Source organism: Pseudophryne corroboree, chromosome 3 (genome assembly GCF_028390025.1).
Source record: "Pseudophryne corroboree isolate aPseCor3 chromosome 3, aPseCor3.hap2, whole genome shotgun sequence".
NCBI classification, from domain to species: Eukaryota; Metazoa; Chordata; class Amphibia; order Anura; family Myobatrachidae; genus Pseudophryne; species Pseudophryne corroboree.
The window spans coordinates 493566939-493584658 of NC_086446.1; the positions used below are offsets into that span (position 1 = coordinate 493566939).

Below are 17720 nucleotides of genomic sequence, written 5' to 3' on the forward strand. Positions count from 1 at the left end.
TTAACAGTATGACAAACGTAGGAGCCTCTGAACAGACGGCTTACAACAATAACAACCCGAATTTGTTTGTAACAATAACTATGTACAAGTATTGCAGACAATCCGCACTTGGGATGGGCGCCCAGCATCCACTACGGACTATGAGAAATAGAATTATCGGTAAGTAAATTCTTATTTTCTCTAACGTCCTAAGTGGATGCTGGGGACTCAGTCAGGACCATGGGGATTATACCAAAGCTCCCAAACGGGCGGGAGAGTGCGGATGACTCTGCAGCACCGAATGAGAGAACTCAAGGTCCTCCTCAGCCAGGGTATCAAATTTGTAGAATTTTGCAAACGTGTTTGCCCCTGACCAAGTAGCAGCTCGGCAGAGTTGTAATGCCGAGACCCCCCGGGCAGCCGCCCAGGATGAGCCCACTTTCCTTGTGGAATGGGCCTTGACAGATTTAGGTTGTGGCAAGCCTGCCACAGAATGTGCAAGTTGAATTGTGCTACAAATCCAACGAGCAATCGTCTGCTTAGAAGCAGGAGCACCCATCTTGTTGGGTGCATACAATATAAACAGTGAGTCAGACTTTCTGACTCCCGCCGTTCTTGAAATATATATTTTCAATGCCCGGACCACGTCCAACAACTTGGAATCCTCCAAATCGTTAGTAGCCGCAGGCACCACAATAGGCTGGTTCAGGTGAAACGCTGACACCACCTTAGGCAGAAAATGAGGACGCGTCCGCAGTTCTGCCCTGTCCGTATGGAAAATCAGATATGGGCTCTTATATGATAAAGCCGCCAATTCTGATACTCTCCTGGCTGAAGCCAGGGCCAGTAGCATGGTTACTTTCCATGTAAGATACTTCAACTCCACCGATTTGAGCGGCTCAAACCAATGGGATTTGAGAAAATCCAAGACTACATTAAGATCCCACGGTGCCACTGGGGGCACAACCGGGGGCTGTATATGTAGTACTCCTTTTACAAAAGTCTGGACTTCAGGAACTGAAGCCAATACTTTCTGGAAGAAAATCGACAGGGCCGAAATTTGAACCTTAATGGACCCCAATTTGAGGCCCATAGACAATCCTGTTTGCAGGAAATGTAGGAATCGACCCAGTTGAAATTCCTCCGTGGGGGCCTTCCTGGCCTCACACCACGCAACATATTTTCTCCAAATGCGGTGATAATGTTGTGCAGTCACCTCCTTCCTGGCTTTTACCAGTGTAGGAATGACCTCTTCCGGAATGCCTTTTTCCCTTAGAATTCGGCGTTCAACCGCCATGCCGTCAAACGCAGCCGCGGTAAGTCTTGGAATAGACACGGTCCCTGCTGAAGCAGGTCCCGTCTTAGAGGTAGAGGCCACGGATCCTCCGTGAGCATCTCTTGAAGTTCCGGGTACCAAGTTCTTCTTGGCCAATCCGGAGCCACTAGTATCGTTCTTACTCCCTTTTGCCGTATAATTCTCAGTACTTTTGGTATGAGAGGCAGAGGAGGGAACACATACACTGACTGGAACACCCACGGTGTTACCAGAGCGTCCACAGCTATTGCCTGAGGGTCTCTTGACCTGGCGCAATACCTGTCCAGTTTTTTGTTGAGGCGGGACGCCATCATATCCACCATTGGTTTTTCCCAACGGTTCACAATCATGTGGAAGACTTCTGGATGAAGTCCCCACTCTCCCGGGTGTAGATCGTGTCTGCTGAGGAAGTCTGCTTCCCAGTTGTCCACTCCCGGAATGAATACTGCTGACAGTGCTATCACATGATCTTCCGCCCAGCGAAGAATCCTTGCAGCTTCTGCCATTGCTGTCCTGCTTCTTGTGCCGCCCTGTCTGTTTACGTGGGCGACTGCCGTGATGTTGTCCGACTGGATCAACACCGGCTGACCCTGAAGCAGGGGTTTTGCCAGACTTAGAGCATTGTAAATCGCTCTTAGCTCCAGTATATTTATGTGAAGAGACATCTCCAGGCTTGACCATACTCCCTGGAAGTTTCTTCCCTGTGTGACCGCTCCCCAGCCTCTCAGACTGGCATCCGTGGTCACCAGGACCCAGTCCTGTATGCCGAATCTGCGGCCCTCTAACAGATGAGCACTCTGCAACCACCACAGAAGAGACACCCTTGTCCGTGGCGATAAGGTTATCCGCTGATGCATCTGCAGATGTGATCCGGACCATTTGTCCAGCAGATCCCACTAAAAAGTTCGTGCGTGGAATCTGCCGAATGGAATCGCTTCGTAAGAAGCCACCATCTTTCCCAGGACTCTTGTGCATTGATGCACAGACACTTTCCCTGGTTTTAGGAGGTTCCTGACAAGTTCGGATAACTCCCTGGCTTTCTCCTCCGGAAGAAACACCTTTTTCTGAACCGTGTCCAGAATCATTCCCAGGAACAGCAGACGTGTCGTCGGGGTCAACTGAGATTTTGGAAAATTTGGAATCCACCCGTGTTGTTGCAGCACTAGTCGGGTTAGTGCTACTCCGTCCTCCAACTGTTCTCTGGACCTTGCCCTTATCAGGAGATTGTCCAAGTAAGGGATAATTAATACGCCTCTTCTTCGCAGAAGAATCATCATTTCGGCCATTACCTTGGTAAAGACCCGAGGTGCCGTGGACAATCCAAACGGCAGCGTCTGAAACTGATAATGACAGTTTTGCACCACGAACCTGAGGTACCCTTGATGTGAAGGGCAAATTGGGACATGCAGGTAAGCATCCTTTATGTCCAGGGACACCATAAAGTCCCCTTCTTCCAGATTCGCTATCACTGCTCTGAGTGACTCCATCTTGAACTTGAATTTTTGTATGTACAGGTTCAAAGATTTCAGATTTAGAATAGGTCTTACCGAGCCGTCCGGCTTCGGTACCACAAACAGCGTGGAGTAATACCCCTTTCCCTGTTGTAGGAGGGGTACCTTGACTATCACCTGCTGATGAATGGCTTCCAATACCGTTGCCCTGTCTGAGGGAGACGTTGGCAAAGCAGACTTTAGGAACCTGCGAGGGGGAGACTTCTCGAATTCCAACCTGTAACCCTGAGATACTACCTGCAGGATCCAGGGGTCCACCTGTGAGCAAGCCCACTGTGCGCTGAAATTCTTGAGTCGACCCCCCACCGCTCCTGAGTCCGCTTGTAAGGCCCCAGCGTCATGCTGAGGGCTTTGCAGAACCCTGAGAGGGCTTCTGTTCCTGGGCAGGGGCTGCTTGCTGCCCTCTCTTACCCCTTCCTCTGCCCCGAGGCAGATATGACTGTCCTTTTGTCCGCTTGTTCTTATAGGACCGAAAGGACTGCGGCTGAAAAGACGGTGTCTTTTTCTGTTGGGAGGGGGTCTGAGGTAAAAAGGTGGATTTTCCGGCAGTTGCCGTGGCCACCAGATCCGATAGACCGACGCCAAATAATTCCTCCCCTTTATACGGCAATACTTCCATATGTCGTTTGGAATCCGCATCACCTGACCACTGTCGCGTCCATAAACTCCTTCTGGCAGATATGGACATCGCATTTACTCTCGATGCCAGAGTGCAAATATCTCTCTGAGCATCTCGCATATAAAGGAAAGCATCCTTTAATTGCTCTATAGTCAATAAAATACTGTCCCTATCCAGGGTATCAATATTTTCAGTCAGGGAATCCAACCAGACGACCCCAGCACTGCACATCCAGGCTGAGGCGATGGCTGGTCGCAGTATAACACCAGTATGTGTGTATATACTTTTTAGGGTAGTTTCCAGTCTCCTATCAGCTGGATCCCTGAGGGCGGCCGTATCAGGAGACGGTAACGCCACTTGTTTTGATAAGCGTGTGAGCGCTTTATCCACCCTAGGGGGTGTTTCCCAGCGCGCCCTAACCTCTGGCGGGAAAGGGTATAATGCTAATAACTTTTTTGAAATTAGCACTTTTCTATCTGGGTTAACCCACGCTTCATCACATACATCATTTAATTCCTCTGATTCAGGAAAAACTACAGGTAGTTTTTTTACCCCCCACATAATACCCCTTTTTGTGGTACTTGCAGTATCAGAGATATGCAAAGCCTCCTTCATTGCCGTGATCATATAACGTGTGGCCCTACTTGAAAATACGTTTGTTTCATCACCGTCGACACTAGATTCAGTGTCTGTGTCTGTGTCGACCGACTGAGGTAAAGGGCGCTTTACAGCCCCTGACGGTGTCTGAGACGCCTGGGCAGGTGACATTATCACGTAATTCCATAAACAAAGCCATCCATTCCGGTGTCGACTCCCTGGGGGGTGACATCACCATTATCGGCAATTGCTCTGCCTCCACACCACATCGTCCTCATACATGTCGACACACACGTACCGACACACAGCAGACACACAGGGAATGCTCTTATCGAAGACAGGACCCCACTAGCCCTTTGGGGAGACAGAGGGAGAGTTTGCCAGCACACACCCAAGCGCTATAATATATATGGGAACAACCTTATATAAGTGTTGCTCCTTATAGCAGCTTAAATATATCAAAATATCGCCAAAAAATGCCCCCCCTCTCTGTTTTACCCTGTTTCTGTAGTGCAGTGCAGGGGAGAGTCCTGGGAGCCTTCCTCACAGCGGAGCTGAGCAGGAAAATGGCGCTGTGTGCTGAGGAGAATAAGCCCCGCCCCCTATTTCGGCGGGCTTTTCTCCCGGAGTTTTAGATATCTGGCATGGGTTAAATACATACATATAGCCTCAATGGCTATATGTGATGTATTCTTTTGCCATAAAGGTATTAAATATTGCTGCCCAGGGCGCCCCCAGCAGCGCCCTGCACCCTCCGTGACCGCTTGGTGTGAAGTGTGTGACAACAATGGCGCACAGCTGCAGTGCTGTGCGCTACCTTCATGAAGACTGAAGAGCCTTCTGCCGCCTGTTTCCGGACCTTCAATCTTCAGCATCTGTAAGGGGGGTCGGCGGCGCGGCTCCGGGACGAACCCCAGGGTGAGACCTGTGTTCCGACTCCCTCTGGAGCTAATGGTGTCCAGTAGCCTAAGAATCCAATCCATCCTGCACGCAAGTGAGTTGAAATTCTCTCCCCTAAGTCCCTCGATGCAGTGAGCCTGTTGCCAGCAGGACTCACTGAAAATAAAAAACCTAAAAACTTTTTCTAAGCAGCTCTTTAGGAGAGCCACCTAGATTGCACCCTGCTCGGACGGGCACAAAAACCTAACTGAGGCTTGGAGGAGGGTCATAGGGGGAGGAGCCAGTACACACCACCTAATCCTAAAGCTTTATTTTTGTGCCCTGTCTCCTGCGGAGCCGCTATTCCCCATGGTCCTGACGGAGTCCCCAGCATCCACTTAGGACGTTAGAGAAATATAGTTTAACTTTTAGTATTTGATTTTTACACTATGCTTCCATTTTGATTATATTTTTCCCCTGTCCAATGTTGCTTAACTGCATGTAGGACCACATTCTACGGTACAGATAACACTGGCTTCTAGATGTAATTTTCTAACTTGGCTATAGACCGTTGTGTAAACCACGACACCTACAGGATACAAAATTATTTTACTTCCTTATAGATACTGTAAGATTTTATAGTACTATTGTTATAGTTGGAAGGTCTCTTAAACACAGAATTTGACAAATCACTGAATGACAGTTAAAACAAATCCAAGCCAATTGGACTCTAATCCTACTCTAGTAAACACTGTGATACAATTGCCTTTTTATATGTTGTTCCGTATTTCTACTACAGTATTCTCACCCAATCATCCCATACACAAAATGCAGCATGGAGGGGCTCCGTGAAGGTGGTGGTGATAGTGTGTAAGTGTCTGATTGGATCACCCAGCTCATAGAAAGACAACTGCCCAGCATCATAGTCTAGATATATTCTCAAGGTTTGACAGGAAAACTTGTGAGCGAGTTGGATTTCTTTACTGTCATGTACCACTGAATACTGATTATTGTTATACCTGCGCAGACACCACGACTTGTTATTGTCTCCAAAATATGAGTCATCTCCACTCCTGTCTATACTGGGGTAACACATGCCGATCTTCCAGGTACCTGATTCGCTGGTCTCCACTTCCCAGTAATGGCGTCCTGCAGTAAAACTGCTGCTGCTTAAGACCTGTGGATAATACTGAAATCTCGCAGGATGATACAGTTTTATTTCTGATCTAGAAATCGTTTTTAAGTTACCTGATATATCTATGTCCTCGCAAGCCGTATTCATATCTAATGATATATCTACAGCTGCCTGCACATGCATGCGTTTGACCCAATTCATAAAATCAGATAAACCTGCATGTACTATCTCTGAGATCAGACCCTCGTTGAGATTACCTAGATCGTGGACCTGTTTATCAAGTCTCTCTCTCTCCTCATCTTCTTCCTCGGTACAGCACAAGTCCCCTGTGTCTGACTCCTGTAAGATGGTTAAGGGATCAGCCATGTTACACAGCTTCTGAATATGATACATCTTCATTGACAGCTCATCCTTCTTTATTTCCATCTGCTTAATAAGATGACAAATTGCAATGGAAATCTGATTTTCCTGTTTGGATATTTCACCCAGGGCTCTTTTCTCTAGGTCTTCCAGCTTTCTCCTGATGTCTGTAAACAGAGCAGTGACTTTTTCTATTTCACCCGCTGCTTTTTCCTGCACTTTCTTCTTGTGCTCCTGCAGACTTCGGACTACTTTCTCAGTCTCCTTACTTTTTGAGGTCAGTTTCCCCAGAACATTTCTCAGTTTTTCCTTTTTCTTGTCAGAAGCATCCTTTACTGCTGTTATTTTATGTCCTTTATGTTCTCCATCCAGTCTGCATGACACACAGATATAGGAAGCATCATTTGTACAATAATATTCCAGCATTTTCTTATGGACTGCGCATTTTCTGTTCCCCAGGGCAGTGGTGGGTTCAATTAGCACATGTTCCTCTGATTTGCTGTGTACTTTCAAATGACTGCCACACAGAGACGCTTCACAGAGTAAGCATGTCTTAACAGCAGGTACACGAGAGTGAATACAGTGTGTGCAGAATATGGCAGCCTCCTCCTGCTCTGAGTGAGTAGAAAGGAAACGCAGTGCTATGTTACAGAGAGTCGTGTTCTTCCTCAATATTGGACGATCCTGGAACTTTTCTCTGCATTCAGGACAAGTATAACGTCCAGCCCCACCTTGTGTATCAAGCACCTGATCAATACATTCCCGACAGAAGTTGTGTCCACATCTCAATGTTACAGGATCTGTATAAATATTTAGACAGATGGAGCAGTCCAGCTCCTCTCTCAAATCTGCAGACGCCATACCTGAAACAAGAAAGCAATTTGGTAAATGTAAAGCTGGACACCCAATGGCCAATCCAGGTGTTTGTATTGAAAACACATGGCCTGACCCTCACAATTCACTAACCCTGTTCAGAAATACCTAAGGGTACCTTCATTTAAGCTAAAAGTACCCTTTTCAAACTAAACTGTAGCTTGATTTTTTTTTTTTTTAAGAATAAAAAAGGTTCAGAAATGCTGGAAATAATTTTCAATCTTCTGCTTACTATGTTGGTGAATTACAGAATGTTTTTACTTAGAACAGGGTGCGTTTTTGAAAGTTACAATCTCACTGTTTCACTTTGCTGCCACCCTTGTTTGAAAGACAAAAGCTCGGGACATTGTTGTGACAAAATGCTTAGGCATGGATTCAGTATAGGATACCGGCGGTCAGGAGACCGACGCCGGATTTCTGACAGCTGGAATCCTGTCAGCAAGCGCAGGAAGTCCTTTCGCAGGTCCGCTACACTATTCTATTTCCCCTCGGGTGGTGGCGTGGATCACCACCTGAGGGGGAATACCGTGCTTCTGTCAGGATTCTGGCCATCGGCATTTACACGTCTGACTGTATTCTGGTGTCGGGATCCTGAACGCCGGGATCCCGACAGGTGGTATATTGACCGCATCCCCTAGGCCAAGCATGTCAAACTCAAAATCCCAACTGGGCCGCATAATCAAGGTCTAAAGATGCCCATACACCTAAAGATGTACTGTCTGTTCTGGCTGGTTGGAATGAAAATCTGGTAATGTATGGAAGCAAATGACAACTGACAATTTGCTCCGAAATGCCGTAAAACTGGTTAAATCAAATGGATTTCACCAATTTGTCTGATAGACCATTTTTGTCTGTTTTTCAGTGTTTGGGAGCAAATGGTCAATTGTCATTTACTCTCATCCATTACCAGATTTTCGTTCCAACCAGCCTGATCGGACAATAGGGGGCAGAGCTTTGCAAAGGCAGCCGGGCATGTGCAGCAGCTCCCCCTGTGGACATTTCCCCATCTTTATCACTATCTTCTCGTTCATGTGCAGAACGGTAAATGCTGCCAGATCGGAGCTAAGCTCCGATCACGGCAGATAGGCCAACAGTAACTCATCTGGTGGTGGCGGCCCGCATTCCATTGTTTTAAAAAAAAGTGAACTTGGGCCACAAAAGTGGGCGTTGTGGGTCACATGCGGCCCGCGAGTTTGACATCTCTGCCCTAGGCAGAGTTTTAAGCAGCTTTAAGTGTAGCTCATTTTAAAGCATTTTTTTAAGTCAATACCATGTATGCTCCCACAGCGTCTGGACAACTAGGCAAAAAACTTGAAGGGATACCCACAGACTTGTAGTGTAACCTCAAACAACCAAAACACCCAATAAAGAAGGCACCTCAGACTAAACTAAACCAGTTGAATAACTATGTATTCTCTATGAGATCACTGCAACATTCTCTTCTAAAATATATAGCATGAAGGCCTTTAGAGGCATTTACATAAATTCCATACTGAGGTGCGGTTTTTTTTTTTTCAGGAGACCCATTTGTTTTCATCAGGGGAACACACACTAAAAGACTTTTATATAGGCCCTTTTATATCTACTCCTTACCACAGAAATACTAGAAGAGTGGCAGTCATGCAGTGGACTGTCACTTTACTGGCTCAGGTTATTGATAACAAAGGTTGATTAATTATTTTAGACATAGAGTTATTTCACGTGTAAGTATACTCTTGTCAATTTATATGCATAAAGTGTTGACGACATAAAATCTTTTCTCCAGTATCTTAGCCAACTTATTGTCGCTGGAAACTTTAATACAGTGGATGATCCGTCTATTGACAAATCGCCCCCTGGTTCTAGATCACATGCTTCTCGATGGAGGCTAATCCCTCTTACTTAAAGATAGGCTTCGTCTCACTGATCCCTGGAGATTGTTTAATCCAGCAGATAGGTCCTGTACCCATCATTCAATCCATGGTTCATCAATCCTTTTCCTCAATTGACTGTATTCTGGTATCAGTCGGAGGTTTCAGCACTGCTTGGCTAGCTGATGATTTCAAGGCTTATTTGGTGTGCATTTGGAATAACTATGTAGATGACATTTTACAACATTGGGATAACCCTGCCTTTTGTTGTGACACCTCTAAGGCTGTAATGTGTGCCCATGTCATTAGCTAAGGGCTGTGACTGATACCTTTGATATCTATTCTACTCATCCCACTGATTCACACAATGGCATGGCAATTATTAGAAAATTATTTAGCCAAACGGGACATTGAATTCATTAAGCACAAGTATTATAGCTGAGGAAACAAGGTGGGTTAATTGTTAGCTTCAATGTCTAAACCACTCAGAAAGCGGTACTGTGCAGTGGCTGTTCGCCAACCCTCCACCGAATAGTTGCTTACCAAATCCAACAATTGCAGCCCAATTTCAAACTTAATTCGGATAATTGTTTAGGGCTTTCCTATTGACTCTACTCTTCAGACACAGTTACTTACTGAGGCGCACCTGCCAAAATTCACACCCAAACAGAGGGAAGTTTTGGTTGGTGATATAATGGACGAGGGCAATTCAGATACTTAAATTGAACCTCCCAATCTTAAATCTCCTGGACCAAATGTTGTTTTTGTTGTTGTTTTTTTGAGATGGTGATATAATAATGAAGGACGACAATGCAGATACTTAAACTCAACCCCCCCAATCTTAAATCTCCTGGACCAAATGTTTTTTTGTTTTGCTTTTTGAGATGGTGATATAATGGAGGAGGACAATGCAGATATTTAAATCCAACCCCCCCCCCCCCCCCCCATTCTTAAATACCTTGGACCCAATGGTTTCTTTTGGGATTACTACAACATTTTGCAGTCACATATCACCCTTACCTTACTTGAATGTACAAAACTGTCCATTGAATAGGCCCTTTTTACCCTTTGCTCAGCGAAGCCTATACAGCTTTAATTCCTAAGCCAGACAAGGATCCACAGCAATTGCCATCATACAGGTGTATTAGCCTGTTGAATGTTGATTTCAAAATGCTAGCTGAAAGTAAGACTACTAGATTGCAAGCGTTATTATCCTCACAGACCATCGGTTAGGACTTGTGAATTGTGCCATACTTTCAAAGTTATTGCATGCTCACGTGCCCCCACACACCAAAACATGCTGTAAAGTTTAGACAAAGCATTTGTTATGGTTCTATGCCCCATTTGTTCAGGGTACCGAAGATGAGGGAGTTTGGCAAAGATTGTATCCAACTGACTCAGTATTTCTCTACCTATTTGCGTGTGAATTTGCTTGTAGGCTCTATTTTTTATTTCTGGAGCAGAGGACCTATCAGGGCTGCCTGCTCTCTTATTTGCTGTTCAACCTAGCCTTGGATCCTCTATTGAGATCGCTTCAAGACTAGTACACACATTTCAAGACAATAAGGTTGTGCGGAGGAAGATTTAAATGACAATTTGCTGACAACATAGTTTCGTACACCGCAAAGTTAGAAATTTCCATTGCTTTGTTTGGCTCTATAGCAGGACTCACAGTAAATTTAGACAGGTCTCTGGCCATTCTGCTTTCCAGAAGGAGCGCTTGGCCCATGTTAGGCCAGTCATTTCTCTTTGAAATGGTTTAGGATTAGTTTCCCCTATGTGGGCATTATTTTACCTTGCCACCTATCTCTACTTATATAACCTAAAAGTCACAGCACCCATCCGGGATCTAACTAATGATTTTAAAGTGGGGTCCTGCATAAAGGAGTTGTAAGCATAAGGACCAAGCAGGAACCATACTTTCCATAATTTGACACAATGCGAGGACTCCGATTGGTCCTCCCATACAACCAATTAGGTAGTAAATAGAAATAACTCCCATGGATATGTTGAAATGCAGCTTTACAATGTCACCCCTATAACCCCAAATCAGATCAGCTTTGATCTGGAGAAGTGGGACAGGACAGAACACATTGGGCCTGATTCAAAGGTGGACGCAATGCTGATGTCTGCACAGTTGAGAAATTTACTGTGCATGCAGTCCCCTGATTGTACACAGACACTGCTGTTGCACATGGAATCGCCCCCATTAGAACTGGTGGCGTAAAACCATGAGTGTTTCCTGGGTGGTGACTAGGATGTGACCTACAGTGAATGTCTCATGGGCATTTTACAGGAGTGTCATAGGTTTTCAGATATGCAGCCACAGAGGCCATGTTTAGAAGAATTTAAGGTGACACTGCGCCTGCCACAGGCAAGTGTCAATGAGGCACGCGATGGTGCACCCATGGTCGGGAGTGCAGAACCGCCGGCTGAGTTGCGCTATCCAAAGGCATTGAAAGTGGGCGTGTCAGGGTTTGTAAACTCTGGCGCATACTAGTACTCAAAGGGAAGACTAGCATTGGCATATGCATATGTTCCAACAGCGGGTGATATTGCGGACGCAGTAGCATCTATCTCTGAATCAGGCCCTGTGTGTGGAGAATTAAAGACAAGGGGAATTCAGTTAGCTGTGATAACCAATTTTTGCAGAAAAATCGCAAACCTGATAAGCCTCTCTGTTCAATGGAATGCGATAAATTACCGGCGATAATTCTCCATACGATTTACTGTAACACAAATTTCACTTCACCAACTCTAAGCAGGTGATAATCTTCAGTAAAATCCCTATTTTAAGGTAAAAATGTTGGGATTTTGTTCAGAACCCCTGGGACACCCCCCTGAATGACTAAGTAGGCACTTAAAGGTTTTTAATTATTTTTAATTGGCCAAAAGTGACATGTCATTTTTGGGATCAAAAAAATAGGATTTGAATTACCTACGGGTAAATCCTTTTCTCGTAGTCCGTAGAGGATGCTGGAGTCCACATTAGTACCATGGGGTATAGACGGGTCCACTAGGAGCCACTGGCACTTTGAGAGTTTGAGAGTGTGGGCTGGCTCCTCCCTCTATGCCCCTCCTACCAGACAGTCTAGAAACTGTGCCCGAGGAGATGGACAACTTAGAGAGAAGGATTTTACAGATAGTGGCGAGATTCACACCAGCTCACACACAAGGCAAACCAAGCTAACCAGCTTGAAACACCAGCAACGTCCGAACAATATTACTTAACCAAGTAACAAAACAGTACTTAACCAAGAACTAAGCAGTACTGAACTACGTAACCACTGCAGGATCATGAAGCGCTGGGCGCACGCCCAGCATCCTCTACGGACTACAAGAAAAGGATTTACCGGTAGGTAATTAAAATCCTATTTTCTCTAATGTCCTAGAGGATGCTGGGGTCCACATTAGTACCATGGGGATGTACCAAAGCTCCCAGAATGGGAGGGAGAGCGCGGAGGTTCCTGCAGAACTGACTGACCAAACTGAAGGTCCTCAGCGGCTAAAGTATCGAACTTGTAGAACTTTGCAAACGTGTTCGACCCAGACCAAGTAGCCGCTCGGCAAAGCTGTAAAGCCGAGACACCCCGGGCAGCCGCCCAGGAAGAACCCACCTTACGAGTAGAGTGGGCCTTAACAGATGTAGGACACGGCAATCCTGCCGTAGAATACGCATGCTGGATAGTGAACCTGATCCAGCGAGAGATCGTCTGCTTAGAAGCAGGACACCCAAGTTTCTTGGGATCATACAGGACAAACAGAGTCCGATTTTCTGTGATGAGCAGTCCTCTTCACATAGATTTTCAGAGCCCTTACAACATCCAAGGACTTTGATGAAATTGAGGAGTCAGTAGCAACTGGCACCACAATAGGATGGTTGATATGAAATGCCGACACAACCTTCGGAAGGAACTGCTGACGTGTCCGGAGACTCGGCTCTATCTTCATGGAAGATCAAGTAGGGGCTCTTACAAGAAGTCCCCAACTCCGACACACGTCTAGCTGAAACTAAGGCCAACAAAGTGACAGCCACCCACGTGAGAAATGTGACCTCAACCTCCGGTAGAGGCTTCAACCAATCTGATTGGAGGAACTGTAACACCACATTAAGATCCCAGGGCGCCGTAGGCTGGATGTGCAGAACCCCTTTCAGAAAAGTCTGAACCTCAGGGAGGGAAACCAACTGTTTCTGGAAGAAAATGGATAGGGCCAAAGTCTGGACTTTTACAGATCTCAACCTCAGGCCCATATTCACACCTGCTTGTAGGAAGAGGAGAAACCATACCAATTAAAACTCCACCGTAGGAAACTTCTTGGACTCACACCAAGATACATATTTTTTCCCAAATACGATGGTAATGTTTAGGTGTTACTCCTTTCCTAGCCTGTATCAGGGTAGGAATAACCTTGTTCGGAATGCCCTTCCGAGCTAGTATCTGGCGTTCAACCTCCATGTCATCAAACGTAGCCGTGGTAAGTCTTGATAAGAGAACGGCCCCTGCTGCAGCAGGTCCTCCCGAAGAGGAAGAGGCCTCGGCTCTTCTAGCAGTAGATCCAGAAGATCCGCGTACCAAGCCCTTCTTGGCCAGTCCGGAGCAATGAGGATTGATTGAACTCTTGTTCTCCTTATGAGTTTTAGAACTCTTTGAATGAATGAAAGTGGAGGAAACACGTACACCGACTGGAACACCCACGGAGTCACTAGGGCGTCCACTGCCACGGCTTGTGGGTCCCTCGACCTGGAACAATACCGCCGAAGCTTCTTGTTTAGACGAGAGCCATCATGTCTATTTGAGGTACACCCCAAAGATCTGTTACCTTCGCGAACACCTCTGGATGGAGTCTCCACTCTCCTGGATGTAGATCGTGTCTGCTGAGGAAGTCCGCTTCTCAGTTGTCTACTCCCGGAATGAAAATTGCTGACAGCGCCAATGCGTGCTTTTCTGCCCAGAGGATGATTCTTGTTACCTCTGACATTGCAGCACTGCTCTTCGTTCAGCCCTGTCGGTTTATGTAAGCAACCGTCGTTACATTGTCCGACTGCACTTGAATGGCTCGATCTTGCAGAAGATGGGCCGCTTGGAAAAGACCGTTGCAGACGGCTCTTAGTTCCAGAATGTTTATTGGAAGGCTGGATTCCAGGCTTGACCACCGTCCTCGGAAGGTTTTCCCCTGAGTGACTGCGCCCCAGCTCCGGAGACTTGCATCCGTGGTTAGAAGGACCCAGTCCTGAATCTTGAACCTACGGCCCTCCAGAAGGTGAGGTAGTTGCAGCCTCCAGAGGAGTGAAATCCTGGCTTTCGGCGACAGATGTATTCTCTGGTGCATCTGTAGATGAGATCCTGACGACTTGTCCAGGAGATCCAGTTGGAAGGGCTGAGCATGAAACCTTCCGTACTGTAGAGCCTCGTAAGAGGCCACCATCTTCCCCAGAAGGCGAATGCACTGATGAACCGAAACCCGGGCTGGCTTCAGGACATCCCGGACTATTGTTTGTATCACCAACGCTTGCTCCTCTGGGAGAAACACCATCTGCACTTCCGTGTCTAGGATCATTCCCAGAAAGGACAACCTCCTGGTTGGCTCCAAATATGATTTTGGAAGATTCAGGATCTAACCATGTTCCCAGAGCAGATGAGTCTTGAGAATAATGGACTGCAACAATTTCTCACTGGACGATGCATTTATCAGCAGATCGTCCAGATATGGGATTATGTTCACCAACTGTCTGCGGCGGCGAACCATCATCTCTGCCATCGCTTTGGTGAACACCCTCAGTGCTGTTGAATGGCCGAATGGCAGTGCCTGGAATTGATAGTGACTGTCTAACAGTGCAAATCTGAGATAAGCCTGGTGATACCAGAAATTCTCCCTCCTCCAGACCTGAAATCGCTGCTCTGAGAGACTCCATTTTGAATTTGAACACACTCCGGTAAGGGTTCAACGATTTCAAGTTCAAAATTGGTCTGACCGAACCATCCGATTTCGGTACCACAAAAAGGTTTGAATAATAACCCTTGTTTTGCATATGAGGTGGAACTGGGACAATGACCTGTGACTTTTCAAATTTTAGGACGGCTTCCTGTAGGAAAGCCCTGTCTGTCAGTAAAGCTGGCAAGCCTGATAAGGAAAGGTGACTTACCCGCGGTTGCCGTGGAAATCCACGCATCCAATGCTTCCCCAAATAGAGCCTGACCTGTGTAGGGTAGGTTCTCCACAATTCTCCTGGATTCCGCGTCTGCAGACCATTGGCGTAGCCAGAGTCCCCTGCGGGCTGAGACCGACATGAAAGATATCCGTGCAGTTAGCGTACCCAGGTCCTTCATGGATTCCACCATGAACCCCGCAGAATCCTGTATGTGACGTGAAAACAATTCAATATCACTTCTATCCATTGTATCCAAATCCTCTAGTAATGTGCCTGACCACTTTACTATGGCTTTAGAAATCCATGCACAGGCAATAGTGGGCCTTAACGCCACTCCTGAAGCAGTGTAAATGGATTTGAGCGTAGTGTCAATCTTACGATCAGCCGGTTCTTTCAAACGCGGTAGATCCAGGAACAGGTAAAACCACCTTTTTAGACAGTCTGGAGACAGATGCGTCCCCAATGGGTGGGTTTTCCCATTTTTTCCTATCTTCCTCAGGGAAGGGAAAAGCAACCAGAAACCTTTTTGGGATCTGGAATTTTTTCTCTGGGTTTTCCCAGGATTTTTCAAATATAGCGTTTAATCCTTTAGATGCAGGGAAGGTTGGCGAGGCTTTCTTATTGTCAGTGAAGTAAGCCTCCACAACCTGCTCAGGTGAGGTGTCATTAATGTTTAACACATCTCTAATGGCCTCAATCATGAGCTGCACCCCCTTAGCAAGGGATGCCGTCCCCCTCAGCACATCCCCATCACCGTCTGCAGTATCAGAATCGGTATCCGTGTCATCTTGCATAACTTGGGCAAGTGCACGTTTCTGTGGGAACATGCTAGGGGATTTTGCAGGAATAGGGACAGAGCCTGACCAAACTGCCATAGACTTCTTCAACACCTGAGTTTCAGTCTCAGTATTAGCTACCCTAGTAGAGATCTGAGAGATCATTCCTTTGATAGAAGTTAACCACTCAGGTTTAACAATAGGGATCTGAGACAAAGCATTACAATCCTGTGTACATGGAATGGATCCTCCTGAGAGGAAACATCTTCTGCAGCATATGACACAGAGTCTCTAGACATGGCTATGTGAGATATTAAACACCCACACAGGGAAATGTCAGACACAGTTTCCCCCCCAAGTATGCCACAAAGAAACACAGAGATTGGAGCCAACCCACACACAGCACTTTTTGAGGTAGAACTAATGAAACTACCAGCGTTGTCTGTGTACCTTAATAGACTACACAGACTTTACACAGCACCCCCCTTCCCCTTCTACAACCCCCTGGTACCGCACAGGATAGCTGGAGTTGTTTGGAGGGACAGCTCTCCCTGTCAGCATCTCTTGTACAGGAAGTGCAGGCAGGAAAATGGCGCTGAACGCTGCTGGGTCCGCTCTGAAGCACCGCCCCCCAAACATGATTCTGCTTCCCGCTCTTCATTAAATTATACTGGCCTGAGGATTTCTGCTGGCAGCGATCCGGGGACCCTGACAGGCTTGCTGACCAGTGTAAGGTATAGGTGCTGACTTAGGGCGCCCCTCACAGCGCCGCACTATGTACCGCTGAGCCCCCTACCCTGTTGCCGCCATCATCACACCGGCTCGCCGCTTGCCAGGGGGGTCAGTGACTCACTCACTACCGAAGTCTTCTGGCTCTGTAAGGGGGTAGCGGCATGCTGCGGGAGTGAGCGGTCACCTGGAGCGGCTAACGATCAGCACCCTCAGGAGCTCAGTGTCCTGTCAGCGGAGATAGTGTCTCAGACCCCACAGGGCGGACACTACTCCCCCCCCCTCCCCCCTTCTTATTCCCATGAACCAGGGAGGCTGTTGCCAGCAGCCTCCCTGTAAAATAATAAACTCTAAGAAAACTTTTACTAGAGAAAGTCTGGAGAGCTCTCCTAGCTGGGACCGGCTCCTCCGAGCACATTTTCTAAACTGAGTCTGGTAGGAGGAACATAGAGGGAGGAGCCAGCAAACACGCTCAAACTCTTAAAGTGCCAGTGATTCCTAATGGACCCGTCTATACCCCATGGTACTAATGTGGACCCCAGCATCCTTTAGGACGTAAGAGCAAAGCAGATTTATGGTAGACTTACCATAGTTAAATCTTTCTGCGAGGTACACTGGGTTCCACAGGGAATACATCGGGGTGTAGAATTGGATCTTGATCCGAGTCACCAACAGGCTAAAGCTTTGACTGTTCCCCACTGTTCCCAGGATGCCTTGCACCGTCTCCTCTATAACCCTGCCTCTGGACACTGGAGCTCCGTTTCGTTAACCAGTCCAATGCAGTAGCAGGTAAAAGAGACGGCGGATGTTAGTCACATAGAACCACATTCTCACGACAGGAGAAGGGACCAGCGGCTAATGCCGTACAAACCCAAAGAAGCTAAGTGCGTCAGGGTGGGCACCCTGTGTAACATAGTGTACCTCGCAGAAAGAGATTTAACTATGG

General features: G+C 46.8%; 1 protein-coding gene across 7 annotated transcripts in view; it reads right to left on the reverse strand.

Annotated features, from left to right (window-relative positions):
- Positions 1–5253: 5253 nt before the first annotated feature.
- The window catches only part of LOC135056146 (nuclear factor 7, ovary-like), a 108222-nt gene continuing 95755 nt past the window's right edge, over positions 5254–17720 (reverse strand). For all 7 annotated transcript variants that reach the window (XM_063960967.1, XM_063960968.1, XM_063960962.1 and 4 more), the window contains one exon: positions 5254–7258. In XM_063960967.1, the coding sequence (XP_063817037.1) occupies positions 5694–7258 (1565 nt within the window). In that variant the 3' untranslated portion in view covers positions 5254–5693. The remainder of the gene's footprint in view (positions 7259–17720) is intronic.